Source organism: Mytilus trossulus, chromosome 3, assembly GCF_036588685.1.
Source record: "Mytilus trossulus isolate FHL-02 chromosome 3, PNRI_Mtr1.1.1.hap1, whole genome shotgun sequence".
In the NCBI taxonomy this organism is placed as follows: Eukaryota; Metazoa; Mollusca; class Bivalvia; order Mytilida; family Mytilidae; genus Mytilus; species Mytilus trossulus.
The window spans coordinates 56,089,421-56,104,280 of NC_086375.1; the positions used below are offsets into that span (position 1 = coordinate 56,089,421).

Genomic DNA, 14,860 nt, shown 5'->3' on the forward strand with positions numbered 1-14,860 from the left:
TGTTGAAGGCCGTACGGTGACCTATAATTGTTAATGTTTGTGTCATTTTGGTCTTTTGTGGATAGTTGTCTCATTGGCAATCATACCACATCTTCTTTTTTTTTTATAGCCATTTAGTTATAAAAAACATATGCATATTTTTTTCTAATTTGAAGTTTCAAATGACTTTCAAACTTTTTAATAAAAATTTGGAATATGATTTTTTTCATTAGGAAAAATATAAATGACCATTAAATTCATATTAATGACATTTGGCAAATGATTTGGATCAAACAGGCCAATTAGTTTTAGCAGAGAAACTTAAAATATAGGAAGTTGATGTATATATGATGATACAAACAAACTGATCAATTCTTATAACTTACACCATTGTACACTGACCAGTACTATGCTTGAAAATTACACAAAAGTGCATTTAGAATCACTTCAATGTTAATTATACTTTTAAAAGGATATCAGGCATGTCTTGTTTTTCTCTGCTTTCATCTCCTGGAAGTTTTGTGGAACAACTTCTGTGGTTATTATGATGTTTGTTTTGTGATGAACTTCGTGGATTAATGAGAGAATTTTCAGAAAAATAAGTGGACCCTTCACAACTTGAACTGCAGGATGCCATATTATTTGTATTCTGCTTATGTTTGGTTTTCCATCTTGATGATTGTTTTGTCTTCCGAGATTCTACTTTTCCAGTCTTACTTTTCTGATATTCTTTACATTTCTTGTCAGTTTTGTGAATCTGGTTTTCTTTCCTACTAATTTTTGAAACAGCTACAGTCTTAACTTTGGATTTACACGGATTTGTTGGTTCAGTTTTCAACTTTTTCTTTGAACTGGGTGTAGCTTCAGCTTTTGAATCATTAAATGACTTCTCAATTCCAGTCTCAGATCTTTTATTTTTCTTTTGTTTCTTCTCAGACAATTTTAATTGATCTAAGGAATGATTCTCATGCTTCTTTTCACTTTGTCCTTTTAAGGTTTTACCACGACTTTGATTTTTTTGTATTTTCTTTACTGTTTCTATATGTTTCTCATCTTTGGTTATGGAGTCCTCCAAATGTTTAGACTTCTTTCCTTTTTTCTTTTTGTACAATTCTGTGAATCTCGATGACATAATCTGTTTTACTTTAAATGATGCATATTTTTAGTCTCCATACTACAACTACAAAATATTAGAAGTCTTACGAATAATTTAAAAAACCTTAATTTCTTAAAGAAATCAAAGAGCTGAAAGCTCTGAGGAAAAATGACGCCACTGTCTCTAATATTGGGATATTTTTTATGCAAGTCTTGATTTTCACAAACCGTAATTAATTTAACAATGCAACATGTCTTGTAAGCATATAATTGATATTCGTATATATGTGTGCGTGTGAAGTGACTGTATTTTTTTAAGACAAATGAATAGGTCAAGACTACCTGAATTGTACAAATAAATACCGTAGAAAGGCTTGTATATTTCTCACTGGTACATAGTCTCTTCTCTCAGAAAATTTTAATTAATTTTAAATAATCTGTTTGTTACTGTTATCAAAGGTCTAATGAAACTCAGGTAATTTAAAAAAATTATAGTCAAACCGGCACCTGGTCAAATCGACACCCTATATAGTCAATTTGTCACCCATGTTAAATATATATTTTTAACAGTATTTTAAGCAAAAAGAGTAAAAATAAGAAAGGGGTTGCCAGATTTGTTTTTAGTATTTAAGCAAAAAGAGTTAAGTACCTAAGGAAAGGATTGTCTGAAAATATTTACTTTCACATTTTTGGGGGTTCATGTACATTTTGTATATATTTATTTTTCTCCACTAAATGTGTATGTTCTAGACCGTATGAGTATTTGGACCGTACGCGTCCTTTTTCAAAATAATCTGATTAATATCATTAAGAAGTTGCTTAAGTTTATAAGTTACAATTGCATGTAAAGTTCATTTACAGCTCAACATAACTAAACTCTCAAATTAATAAGTAAAAGTTCCAATAGTAATTGGAATAAAAAAGTAATTTTTTAACTAATACAAAAATTCACGCTTATTAAATCTGTTCATCATGTTAAAATCTTGTATTTAGCTTGTCGATCAGTAATACATTAATTGAATTATGATCATAGAAATTTACATTATTGTAAGTTAACATGATGTGAAACTACAATTTTAGAATATTATAAACTTTATAAAATAATGCAAATGCAAAGGAACATGAATGAACTGCAAACATGTAAATGTAAATAATTTATCATTAATTGTGGTAGTAAGAGTCACCATGGGAGAGAGTACCAAAATAGGATTCAGATATTCAATTAAACAAATATTTAAATTCAATTGTTCAATTATTCATTTGATTCATCTAAAAGTAATTGTAATGATAAAAATTTATAAAAAATAAAAAATAAAGATTGTGATAAATGGTTAGCTCGTACTGGACCATACATGTTTACCCATACAGTCCGATCATACGAGTATTGTCAGACTGTACGAGTATATGTATACCGTCCGGAACGTACAGTCCAAATACTCATGGTCTGGAACATGTATTTTTAATTATATATATGAGGTATATTTAGGAATTTAAGGTATTGAATATTCATTTTTTATGCATTTTTTAACCAGTTGAGCATTTTACAGGATTGTTGGTTTGATGTTGTTTAAACTGTCCTGAAAAAAACACTTAAAATTATTATTTGTTTAGATTTTTTGAAAGGGACTCATAGTTTTCCATTTTATTTTTCTAATTGTTTCATTAAGTAACAGCTTCGTTGTTTACCTTTATACCCAACAACTAATTAACTATGTACTTTGTAAAAGTTATAAGTTGATTGAATAGAAAATATTATAACAAATATTATTGGATGCCAAATTGACTTCAAATAGGTGCCGATTTGACTATATGCCGATTTAACCAGGTGCCGATTTCAGTTGAACATTTCAAATCCTCTGCGATCGTTTCAGTATTTTCTTAAGAAACCCTGTTTTCAATCATCAAACAGAAGTAGAAACTGTTTTAAAATGATTCTAGAATGCTTCATGATTGTTGAAATAAGTTTAATTCACTTAAAAAACAATTTTGAAACTTTGCGATGTTTTGAAAGGAAGTTTAAAACGCACGTGTAAAAGAAGAAAATAACCGGTGAAAGTCGAAATCCGTACATGACAGATATCACTATAATACAATTTTAAAAATAAAAAAGTTCCATCCTTTTGTAAAACAGTCTTTAATATACCTATCACATTAATGTTTGAAGGGTCTAAGCTTATACAAACCAATTTTAAGTCGGTATGAAACATCAAAACGGAATGAACAATAACCGATTACGTTTTTTAGTTTACAAATTCTAAATGCATTGAACAGAAAGGAGAAATTTGTAATGAAAGGTTTAGTTTTTATATTTATCACTTTTAATTTGATATTAAATAGAAATAACTTATTAATATGGACGAGTTAAAATAATTAGTTTGAAAAATCATGAGAGCGCCCTCTACAATATCAATAACAAAGATGGCGGAATGTAAAGAAACAACCTCGCCGCGAATATTGAACTTGTTCTCTTATTTCTTGCTAATTGTAGTATTTAGTGTGCATCCCCACTGGAAGGTCCAATTGTTGAGAATAAAAGCGCGGACTATACAAGACTTCCTATGGACAGGTCAACATTTTTGTTGTACTAAATAAAATAAAGTATGTAAACTGGTTCCCGTCCGACTAACACACTTTGTTCTAGTGAAGCGGAATACAAGCAGATACCAGTTAGTTTGTAAAATAGTAAATATTAAACCAAGTGCGGTAGGCGGAGGCAATAATCGACTTCCTGTTGTTCTGGTCAATAGTAATGGAAGAATGCCGCTGACGCGTCATTTTCCAAAAACTATTTTATTGTGAACCCATTTATACCTTTCCATTTCACCTGATATTTACCTATCCATTTAAACTTTTGGCAGTTCATTTGTCCCATTGAACAAATACATCTGTTTAGTTTATTCACTCAGACCTTAAAATTTCTTCTAAGAGAAAACTATTACTCATTGATTAATATACATGTACATGTACCGCAATAATAAAATTATCTGCTAAATTGATGGAAATAACATGTTTACTAAATTAAAAACTGCATATGAGTTTGAATTAGACAAAAAATAAAAAAATGAAATTATCAGCATGAAAACGTTAAATTGTGAATATATAATGCTAAGGCATATATAATAGGACTAGTGGAGGGTTGTGATCCTGCTAACATCTTTAATCCCGCCACATTATGTATTTATGTGCCTGTCCCGTCAGGAGCCTGTTATTCAGTGGTTGTTGTTTGTTTACATGTTACATATTTGTTTTTCATTCTTTTTTATATAAATAAGAATTAGGGCATTAGCATAGTTAGTTTTCTCTTTTGAATTCTTTTACATTTATATGGGGACGAAGTCCCCAATAACGGTAGAAAAATCAATAAAAAAATTTTTTTTTTAAAATCGGAATTTCCCGAATTTTTCATTCTACTATGAACTCAAAATCGTTAACTTTTTTTTTCAGATCTACTTCCTGTTCCGGTTTTCCCCGCATTTGCGCAGTTATCTGTCTTGTTTGCATGAGACTTTGACATTCTTTCATATTTATCAGTCTAGTAAAATATAAGATTGGATCTCAATGCAAATTCAATTTTAATAATTGTTTGATATGAAAAAAACGTTACCTGATGAAAGCGTTTCTTTTGTTTACATCGAATATGACGTCATAACTTAGAGAACGTCACAGCTAATTCCCTAACAACAGAACCAAAATCGGGAACGTTACATATCCAGAAATCAACGCCACTTTGCTTATTTGAATATTATACTAAAGAAATCGGATACGGTTCACGGAAATAACATTAAAATGATAGGGAATTTTGAAAAAATGTCTTTTTTAATTTTAATTTAAGCGATAGACAAGTTGCCGGGGCAGAAAATGAATATACACAACTATACACACCTTTTAAACGAAACAGTATGACTGCTGTTGCAAAAATACAGGTTCCTGAGCTATTTTAAAAATCAAAGCGAGAGTCCTTTAACATTGCAGTGTAAAATACAGGCTAAAATGGCTGAAACGTCAAATTTGCAAACTTCGTGTTGAAAATTAGCTTACAATGTCATTACAAAAACAGGTTGCCGGGGTGAAATCTGAAACTTGAATTTCCAAAGAATAAGCAAGTCCAAACCTTGTATGTGTAGTCGTTGAACTCTAGGTTCCCACGTAAAATTAAAATGTCACTATTTCAAGAAGAATAAACTCACGAAAGCACGAAAAAATCACTAAATTCGTGTTCATTGTTTTGATTTTGACCGCCTGACAACTTTACGGAAATATCAAAGTGATTGTAAATAAGGACTCTGTGACGGGCAACTTATAATATCCGTGTTTTAAAGGTTTTAATGGTATCAAGCCTATCAAGCCTATCAAGCCAGTCTAGTTCAAACTACTATCACGTGGGACAATTCTCATTTACATATTATGAATATTAATAAGCAAAACCATTACTTATATCTGGCTATGACGTACGGTATTTCGGTTTCTTTTATCAACATGATTGAATTAAAAAAAATAATACATACAGACTTTGTCCCCATTCACAGGTTATGCCTGCCTCATATTATTCGGGGCCTTTTATAGCTGACTATGTGGTATGGGCTTTGTTCATTATTGAAGGCCACATGGTGACCTATAGTTGTTAATTTCTGTGTCATTTTGGTCTCTTGTGTCAACTTGTGGCAATGTGTGGAGAGTTGTCTCAGTCATAATTGGCAATCTGGATCATACCACATCTTCTTTTGTATATGTTTAATCGAATGATTATCTTTAATTTCTTCCTCTGTTGTAAGATTATAATAGATATCAACAAACCTGAGTATTTTATGTTAATTTAAATCTAGGACTATTACCTTAACGTCCTATTTTATGACAATACTGCTCATTATTTTTTCCCTTGAAATAATGAGTTATTTCCCTTTATCAGTTCATAATTTTCAATACTATTTTTATGAAAAGACTTTAAAAACTCTTGTTTGTTTATAATATTGAAAAGTATTTTTCAATATTTATTTTGAATTGAATAACATTTGAGCTTCATTTTTTATTTCTCTGTGAAATGTGTTTACACAGAGAATTATGAATAACTTTTGACGATTTCGTTTAAAATTTTGTAATTTTTACGAATCGTGTATACAAACACGACAAAGAGCACGTGGAAATGCAATCCATTTCAGTTGAAAGTCCAGACGATGGATCGAGCGATTATGGCAGTGACATCAGTGTGTATTACACATTTATTTTTCCGTGTTTTGAAAACTCATTAATAAAGAGTTTAACAAATGTACTTTCACAAAAGTGTGTAGCGCATGAGTTAATTATCAGTGTTGTTTAGTCGCGAGTTGAATAATTTTTCGATATTTGAATTCTTTAATTAGTTATTCTTTTTATTACATTGGCAAATGGCCTTTTATAAAGAAATTAATGTGAAACATATAAGGAACTATATCTTTTTTCTATGTATTCACAATTTGTTTTGAACTGTCGTTATCGACATCTTGAAAACACCTTGTATGGCGTCAGAGAGTGAAATACAAATACAAATAAATACAAATATTTTATTGGCACAACCACACAATTACAATAATTGGCAAAGGCCCATATTACAGTGCATTACAACAATGAATACAGCATACAGCAGTGATTTAGCTAGCGCTCGTCACTTTCGTATTTTACGAAAAGGTTTTCGAAATGACGAAAATATTTCATATCAATTTCATCACTTAAATTTGGAAAGTGTAAAAGTATTTACACATCAAATTACTTGAATTCTATCTGTCTTAAGGATTCTGACAAGTTTATGGCCCTCAGGTAATTAACGTTTACCAAAGGTGTTAAAAGTTGTGATGACAAGTAATCCGCTTATCGCCAATCAGATGGGTCACTAATCCCTTAATTATCATTATAAAACCTCGTAAATGACCATCATAATAATCTATTTAAGTTAAATCAGTCAGTCAGCATTTCATTTTAATCATTTCTCACAGTTCAGTCGTATTTTCGTCATTTGAACAAAATTGATAAACTTCCCGGACATTTCAACTTTATTTAAATTTCAATATTTCCCTTAGGATTATAATTTGCAGTTTGCTTGTCGTAGTTTCGTCATTTCAACGTATTTTCGTCATACTTTATATAAATATATTCATCAAAAACTTTCGACAACTTCGATTAAAAAGAATGAACTTTATTCAAAACGTAAATATTTTCACTTGCAAACAGGTGCTTCCTGTTCAATGCATTGCGCATGCGTAAAAGTTCGTAGATGAATCCGGTTTTGTTCTAAAATTATTATTCAATTGTCACTTCCCGTTTTCATTTCATTTCGTTTAAAAATCGAAAGTAAACGTGATCTACAGTCTACAGTCATTAGAATTGTCCCATTAAGTATAGATGCAGATCCTTCTATCCAATATTAAAGAAATTGATTCCAAATAGATATTAAAACGTATTTTCAAGGATATAAATGATTGTGAAGTGAAAAAGTCGTTACAAGTTCATTTGTGCAGTGGTTAAAAATAAAGGCACCCAACTTTTGTTGATAAGGGGTGTGCCCTGAAAATAACTGAAGTGAAGTTTTGACCATATCACCAGATCCCTGTTCTTATCTTCATATCTTAGCATCACATCAGTCAATTCATTCAATATTGCAAATAACTGCCTACATTAGCAATCCTAAAGTCTTCAAAGATCCTAGACTAGTCCTTGAAGGACTTGGACATATATGTATAGCTAGTTTGATAAACATCCTAGATCCCTTGCTTTATAAAAAAATAAGGCTGATTTTTATCACGCGCAAAAGTGACTAAAGCCCTCAAAATCCTAGCTAAAACCCTGCATACAGTTACTAATATTTAAATATGTTATAATTAAGAAGCCAAAATCTCGTTTCTATACATCAGACATTTATATATATAAGAACTAGTCACTTTCAGGACTTTCAGGGGCGGATGCAGGAATTTTCCAAAGGGGGGGTGCTATCCCAGGGCAAAGGGGGGGTGCAAAACATATGTCCCGATACAAATGCATTGATCGGCCAAAATAAAGGGGGGTGCGAACCCCCGGAACCCCCCCTCTGGATCCGCCACTGACTTTTAAAGAATTACTATTAATACAACTATTAATATTTAGCTGATTTTCACTACAACATGTAGGAAGTATATTTAATATCTTATTTTTAAAGTTAAATCTATAGTTGGAAAAAATTTCACATTTCAGTAAAAAGTGATTTTCATCTTCTACCTCACCTGATTTACATACATTACAAACTCGTTTGTCGGTGGCTTAACCTAAATATCGCCCCTTTTCAATAGCAAGATTGTGTGCACTCAATCTAATTTTACACAGAGATGACCTTTCTAATCTATTACTTTAAACATCAATATAAGAACTACGCTGCTTTGAATTATGAAATTGTTGGTAAAATTTTAGTTTTGATGAATCATGAATTTTTTATGATTGATCCTGTGTGCACTGATCAATCACTCGTTGTTTAATACTTGGTAGATATTGTTTAATAGAAAAGTTTCCCCCAGCTAGGTTTAAAAATCCTAGATTGTTAAAAATAGAATAAAGTTTCTTTGTCCAGGGGTTATTTAACCAAGTTTATCATGTTTATTTCACATATGAAATTTTCAGTTTTCATTTAACTAGGAAATCAATGTAATTCATTGCGACCAATGTAATAAAAATCATTAATAAGACAATAACCATGAAAACAAAAAGAAACACCAATAATCTGGGAACAGTATATATATATGTTCCTGCAATAATCTAGTATAAATTCGAAGGAAAGAAAAAGCAGTTTGAACATCATAAACTAAACACACATACATGTATAACCATATATTATATGTCAATTATACTTGAATACATGAATTGTGCTCGCCAAGTTCAGGTGATCCAAAAACTGAGAAAAAAAATATGCACAGAATGTTTTTACAGTTTGTCACTTGTGCAGAATTTGAAGCACCCATCATGCCTATAGCGCTTCTGTGATTCATATACATGTACATTAGGTTGTAAAATTTGTTGAAACAACAGATTCATGATGTTTGAATGTACTTTGTAGTTTAATATCATGTATCCAGCTCATAAACACCCCAATACTCAGAACACCCAAAACAATCTTTTATCAGTTAATTGGTAGAGTTGGGACATGTATCATAGTTAAGGTAACAGTGTCACATTGAAAAGTATAGGAATATTAAAAAGAGAATAGTTGAAAATTAAGAACTTATAATAATACGGCAAGTCAAATTTATACTTTATACTGAAATACAAAAACCTGCTTTGAGAAGATATAATTAGTGATGACAATTTACATTGTCAGTTATGGTACTGATTCTTTTTACATGAGAACAATTGTAAACAAATGATTTCTTAACAGGTGGAGGTGATGAGGAAATTGAGACTGATTCTGAAACAGGATTGATTGATGAAGAGGATGAGACGGAATCCAAGACAGGTCTAGATGATGAGGAGGCTGACACTGAATCCAAGACCAGACTGACTGATGATGGAGATGATGGAAGTGAGGAGGAAATTGAGACTGATTCCAAGAAAGGTTTGGCTGATGCCATGGCCAAAATTTTGTCAAAATCTGTACCTCAGCATAAACAGGTGATTTTAGCAAAAGGAACAACAGATAGAAAATTAGAGAAGAAAAGGAAAAAGAAAGAAGAGGAAGATGATGAAAAGCATGAAGATAAAACATCATTAGAAAAGGTACATCTTCTTATAACTTATTGAAGTTTACCTGATAAACTTTGATATGTAATGTATCATGTGTATGTAGGATCATTTAAAGCACTATAATTAAAGATCTCCATTCGTAAAAGGAAGTCAGTTTGACCTTTATTTTACTAGATTCATGTTTTAAAGTTCATACTATGGGTACTGCAATCTGTTGATTTGTTCCAAAACATGCTAAATGAGTATTATCATTTTTCTGATTTGTAAGTAGACAATTAGTAATCATTCAGTTGGACACATACATAAAATTGAGAATGGAAATGGGGAATGTGTCAAATAGACAACAACCCGACCATAGAACAGACAACAGCCGTAGGTCACCAACAGGTCTTTTATCTATCATCTTTCTTATCTAACCCATTAACCTCTTTATTTTTTTTTAATTTTGTAGAAAAGGCTATGGGAGGCAATGGCAAAGGTAAAACCTGATCCACTGGAGAGAGATAAGGAAAGAGCTTTACAAAGAATAGCTCAAAGGTGTGTATTGATGTAGTATACTGGTAATTAGATGACATAGATGTTTGTTAATTGTGAATGCATTGGCCAGGAACACATTTTTGGCATGAGATGCAGAAATTTACATACATCATATACATTATGTTCAGTCAACAATCTTACACCCATTAAAACTAAAGAATGAAAGATTCAGTTCTTCAATAATGAAGATCTTCAGACAACAGGGTTTAGATTAGCCAAGTGCACAATTTTAATAGAACAGCTGCTTTATAAACTATATGCATTATGTCTGTATCTTATATGTTTTTAACTACAAAAGATATAATGTTTAACCATGCATACATGCATGATATGCAAAGACGTCTTGAATGATATGGTAAGTGAATGAAGCATTCATACCCACATAAAAAGGAAAGTAGAATAGTTTAAACTTTACTAAATTTCCAGATCAAAGTACAATGTAAAACAGTTAACCTTTACTAAACATCCCGATAAAAGAAGAGAGTGAAATAGTTCTTTACTTCATATTTAGATCAGAGTATATCTATATAAAAGTAGAAAGTTAACTTTTACAACATATCCAAGTAGAACAAGAAAGTAGAATAGTTTAATCTTTACTACATATCCAGAAAAAGTATAATGTACAGCAGTTTAACATTTACTTCATATCCACATAAATCCACATAAATCAAGAATCTAAAATACTTAAGCCTTGACTCGAGATCCACATCCAACAAGAATATAATTCAGTTACTGCATATTTTCTCAACATTAAATGATTAATATTATGGATACATGTATATTTCAGGGGAGTTGTCCAATTATTTAATGCAGTTAGGAAACAACAGAAAATATTGAAAGAACAATTAGATGATGCAGGACCAACTGAAGCAAAAAAATCAAGGGCTTTAGGCAAAATGACAAAAGGAAAATTCTTGGATTTACTAAAAGGACAAACGGTAGCAAATGTATCTAACCAAAGAATGAATATGAAAACAGAAATTAAACAGGTAAAAGCACTGTCCAGAATTGTAAGAACTTTTTAATATTCATATTTTGGAAAAACCATTGTATTGAGTAATAGCCATGTTATAACACTGTAGTCTTTTCATAATTTCATAGTTAAGATACTGTACCATTGTCTTTAGTATTTTAGAATTATTTGAATGTATAAATAAATTGTATTAAGAGTGTCAACAGTTTCTAAAATTTGACACAAAATGGTTTCATAGGTTATCCTTTCATTAGAATTACATGATGAATATTGCTTATGAATATAAGGATATATTGGGATATATTCCAATGAGACAGCAACCTCAAGTCACACAAGCCACAATTTGTGTATTAAATGTAGAAGGGAAAATTTGTGTTAATTTGTGAAATGTTGACATATTTAATATCTTTATGAGTTGAGAACAATAATTTAAACAAATCATGTAAAATTAGTTTTACTATAAACCTGTGTGTAATGTGTGGTGTTTTTCCACAGTTTCAGTTCAAATGAGTAGAAAATATTTTGCAATGGCCTCACTGATAAATGCAAACTTAAACCTTAACATTTCACAGCAATGTCAGATTTAGATTCTGTTTTTAGCTCACCTGGCCCACAGGGCCAAGTGAGCTTTTCCCATCACTTTGCTTCTGTCGTCCGTCTTCGTCGTTGTCGTTAACTTTTACAAAAGTCTTCTCCTCTGAAACTACTTGGCCAAATTAAATCAAACTTGGCCACAATCAACATTGGGGTATCTAGTTTAAAATGTGTCCAGTGACCCAGCCAACCAACCAAGATGGCCGCCATGGCTATAAATAAAACACAGGGGTAAAATACAGTTTTTGGCTTATAACTCAAAAACCAAAGCATTAAGAGTAAATCTGACAAGGGGTAAAATTGTTTATCAGGTCAAGATCTATCTGCCTTAAAATTTTCAGATGAATCGGACAACCTTTTGTTGGGTTGCTGCCCCTGAATTGGTAATTTTAAGGAAATTTTGCTGTTTTTGGTTATTATCTTGAATATTATTATAGATAGAGATAAACTGTAAACAGCAATAATTAACAGCAATTTTTAAGATCTACAAATAAGTCAAAAGACCGAAATGGTCAATTGACCCCTTTAGGAGTTATTGTCCTTTATAGTCAATTTTTAACAATTTTCATAAAATTTGTAAATTTTTACTAACATTTTCGACTGAAACTACTGGGCCAAGTTCATTGTAGATAGAGATTATCGTAAACAGCAAGAATGTTAAATAAAGTCAGATGTACAAACACATCACCATCACCAAAATACAATTTTGTCATGAATCCATCTGCTTCCTTTGTTTAATATTCACATACATGACATATGTCAACAATGAGCAAAGCCCATACCGCTGACTTTGCTCATTGTTGAAGGCCGTACGGTGACCTATAGTTGTAAATGTTTGTGTCATTTTGGTCTTTTGTGGATAGTTGTCTCATTGGCAATCATATCACATCTTCTTCTTTATATAGACCAAGGTGAGCGACACATGCTCTTTAGAGCCTCTAGTTTAAAATGTGTCTTTATTTTAGTATTTGAGTTTTTTCAGTGCTATGTAAATAATGTCAGGTCATGTCAGTTTATTTTCATAAAGTTATTTGATACAATTATGGTTAATACATTTATTGAAGTAACAAAAATATTGAAATCATTAGATATGACTGCCCTATCAACAGGATTTGTTGATAATCTAACAAAAATAATATTTGAATTGAAACTTGTAACATTGACGGAATGCTTATGTTATGTTATGTTATGTTATGACTATGTTATATGTTGTTTTTGTTTTAATTGAAGGAAAATGAATCTGATGAAGAAGGCAGCAATAAGAAGAAATGGGACATTTTAAGAGATGATTACATGATGGGGGCTAAAATGAAAGACTGGGATAAAGAAAGTGATAGTGAAAACCCTCAATCAGACAATGAAATGGACAGTGGTAGTGATAGTGGATGACAAATATTATGTTATAGAATTTATAATAAATTAAATTTGTTTTACAAAACTTTTTGATGAGTGTTAAATGTACTAAAATATACTCTTTGCTACATATGATATGAAAATAAAACACAAAACAGATGGCCTATTTTAAAAAAAGACAGAGAGGAAAAGGAATTTGATGAAAATATATAACAATGAGTTTTACGATGTACCAGTAAACCTTTTTCAGATACACCATGCAGTTACAATTTTTTGTATGCACCTAACACAGTGGAGGGGGCATTTAGTCTAAACTTTGCCCATCAGTTCCTCTAAGAATTAGTTTCTGTTCTCTTAATTTTAGTCTCAAACAAATGTAATTAAATTCATACACAATGCTTATTGCCAAAAAAGTACAGATCAAATGCCAATTTCGGTTGTGTCACTTTTACCATTCTTGAGTTATGTCCCTTAACATTATATTCTAGCAGGAAACCACCTGTGTCCCATGGACACATTCCGCTGAGAGCTACACTTTCATATTAAGGAACAATTTAATAGTTGTTCACCAACTTTAAACAGTGAAAGTAATTTTCTGAGTGGGTAGTACTGTATGCTCCTGTTTGACCATACTTTGTATTATCATTATAAGCACAGAGCATAGCATTTTTCTGTAAAATATCTGATTGGGATCTTTAAAGTGATCAGATGAATCATGTCAGATCAGCTGAACAATTTCTTCTTACATGTTCTTGGTCCATCATATGAAATTTTAATCATTGCCATCAATAGAATATTTTACAAGATTATTTCAAGCTTCTGACATAACATAGTTCGGATTCATGATTATGCCTTCATTCATGTACTTTGACATGAAATCAGATAGATAGCATAATACCATTGCAGCTGCCTTTCTGTCTATTTGGCCTTATATTTAAATTGGGGTATTATGACCCTTTCTTCTATGTTTGTTTGTCGAGTTTATGAGCTTTGGCCCTTGATGGGAAAATAGACTGTTACCATCAATAGGTTCTTTAGAGGAGTTATTGTCATTACTGACACTTTTGGTCTTATTTGAGTTTTGCCTACTAGTTTTGATTAATCATAGATCAATTATTGAAACTGTAAGCAATAATGTTGAACAACAATACAAAGTCTGCTAAATTGAAGTGCCAATATTTTAAGGCTATCAATTGACTTTGTAATGGAGTAATATTGCCCGAAAATGGAGTAGTTACAATTTGAGCACTATACTAGTTATACTTTTGGTTCTCTATAAAATAGTTAAAATGACTATGAATTGTAGTACTGACAAGTTTAAGGTGCAAGGGAACTCATGAACTCATGAACATCAACCGATCTTATGTACATCATGATTTCATCATTAGTCGAAAATACACTAACCATATCATGGCTAAAAGAAAAAAAAAGACCAAAAGAAAATAAATTAATCGTAAACAAAACGCTTTTTAGAAAACTAAAGACTGAGCAACGCAAACTCCATCAAACACTGGATTTCAGGTACTCTGGAAAATTAGCAGATCCTGCTCTACATTTGGCACCCATCGAAGAATGCGTTTGATCTTTTGGTTTTGCCATTTGATTAGAGACTTTCCTTTTTGAATTTTCCTCAAAGTTCAGTATTTTTGTGAAACC

The 14,860-nt window shown here is 31.2% G+C and overlaps 2 protein-coding genes across 3 annotated transcripts; one reads left to right on the plus strand and one right to left on the minus strand.

Annotated features, from left to right (window-relative positions):
• Positions 1-421: 421 nt before the first annotated feature.
• Positions 422-5,992, minus strand: LOC134711905 (uncharacterized). Of its 2 annotated transcripts, none has more exons than XM_063572874.1 (2): positions 5,907-5,992; positions 422-1,159 (listed from the first exon to the last, which is right to left on the minus strand). In XM_063572874.1, the coding sequence occupies exon 2, from the start codon at positions 1,109-1,111 to the stop codon at positions 437-439; it is 675 nt and encodes a 224-aa protein (XP_063428944.1). In that variant the 5' UTR covers positions 1,112-1,159; positions 5,907-5,992; the 3' UTR covers positions 422-436. The 2 variants fall into 2 exon arrangements, with proteins under 2 accessions (XP_063428944.1, XP_063428945.1); XM_063572875.1 differs by having other exon boundaries at positions 5,869-5,978.
• A 179-nt stretch (positions 5,993-6,171) lies between these two features.
• LOC134711903 (RRP15-like protein) lies at positions 6,172-13,292 on the plus strand. The gene is made up of 5 exons (XM_063572873.1): positions 6,172-6,275; positions 9,443-9,780; positions 10,199-10,284; positions 11,072-11,273; positions 13,082-13,292. Exons 1-5 carry the CDS (start codon positions 6,215-6,217, stop codon positions 13,238-13,240), a joined length of 846 nt encoding a protein of 281 aa, XP_063428943.1. The 5' UTR covers positions 6,172-6,214; the 3' UTR covers positions 13,241-13,292.
• The last annotated feature ends 1,568 nt before the right edge of the window (positions 13,293-14,860 follow it).

Bases quoted from the DNA above. Each gene is read 5' to 3' on its own strand.
- LOC134711905 (XM_063572874.1), bottom strand. From the start codon at position 1,111: ATGTCATCGAGATTCACAGAATTGTACAAAAAGAAAAAAGGAAAGAAG.
- LOC134711903 (XM_063572873.1), top strand. From the start codon at position 6,215: ATGCAATCCATTTCAGTTGAAAGTCCAGACGATGGATCGAGCGATTAT. The intron at 10,285-11,071 runs GTGTGTATTGAT...TGTATATTTCAG, and splicing joins TTACAAAGAATAGCTCAAAG to GGGAGTTGTCCAATTATTTA. The intron at 11,274-13,081 runs GTAAAAGCACTG...TTTTAATTGAAG, and splicing joins TGAAAACAGAAATTAAACAG to GAAAATGAATCTGATGAAGA.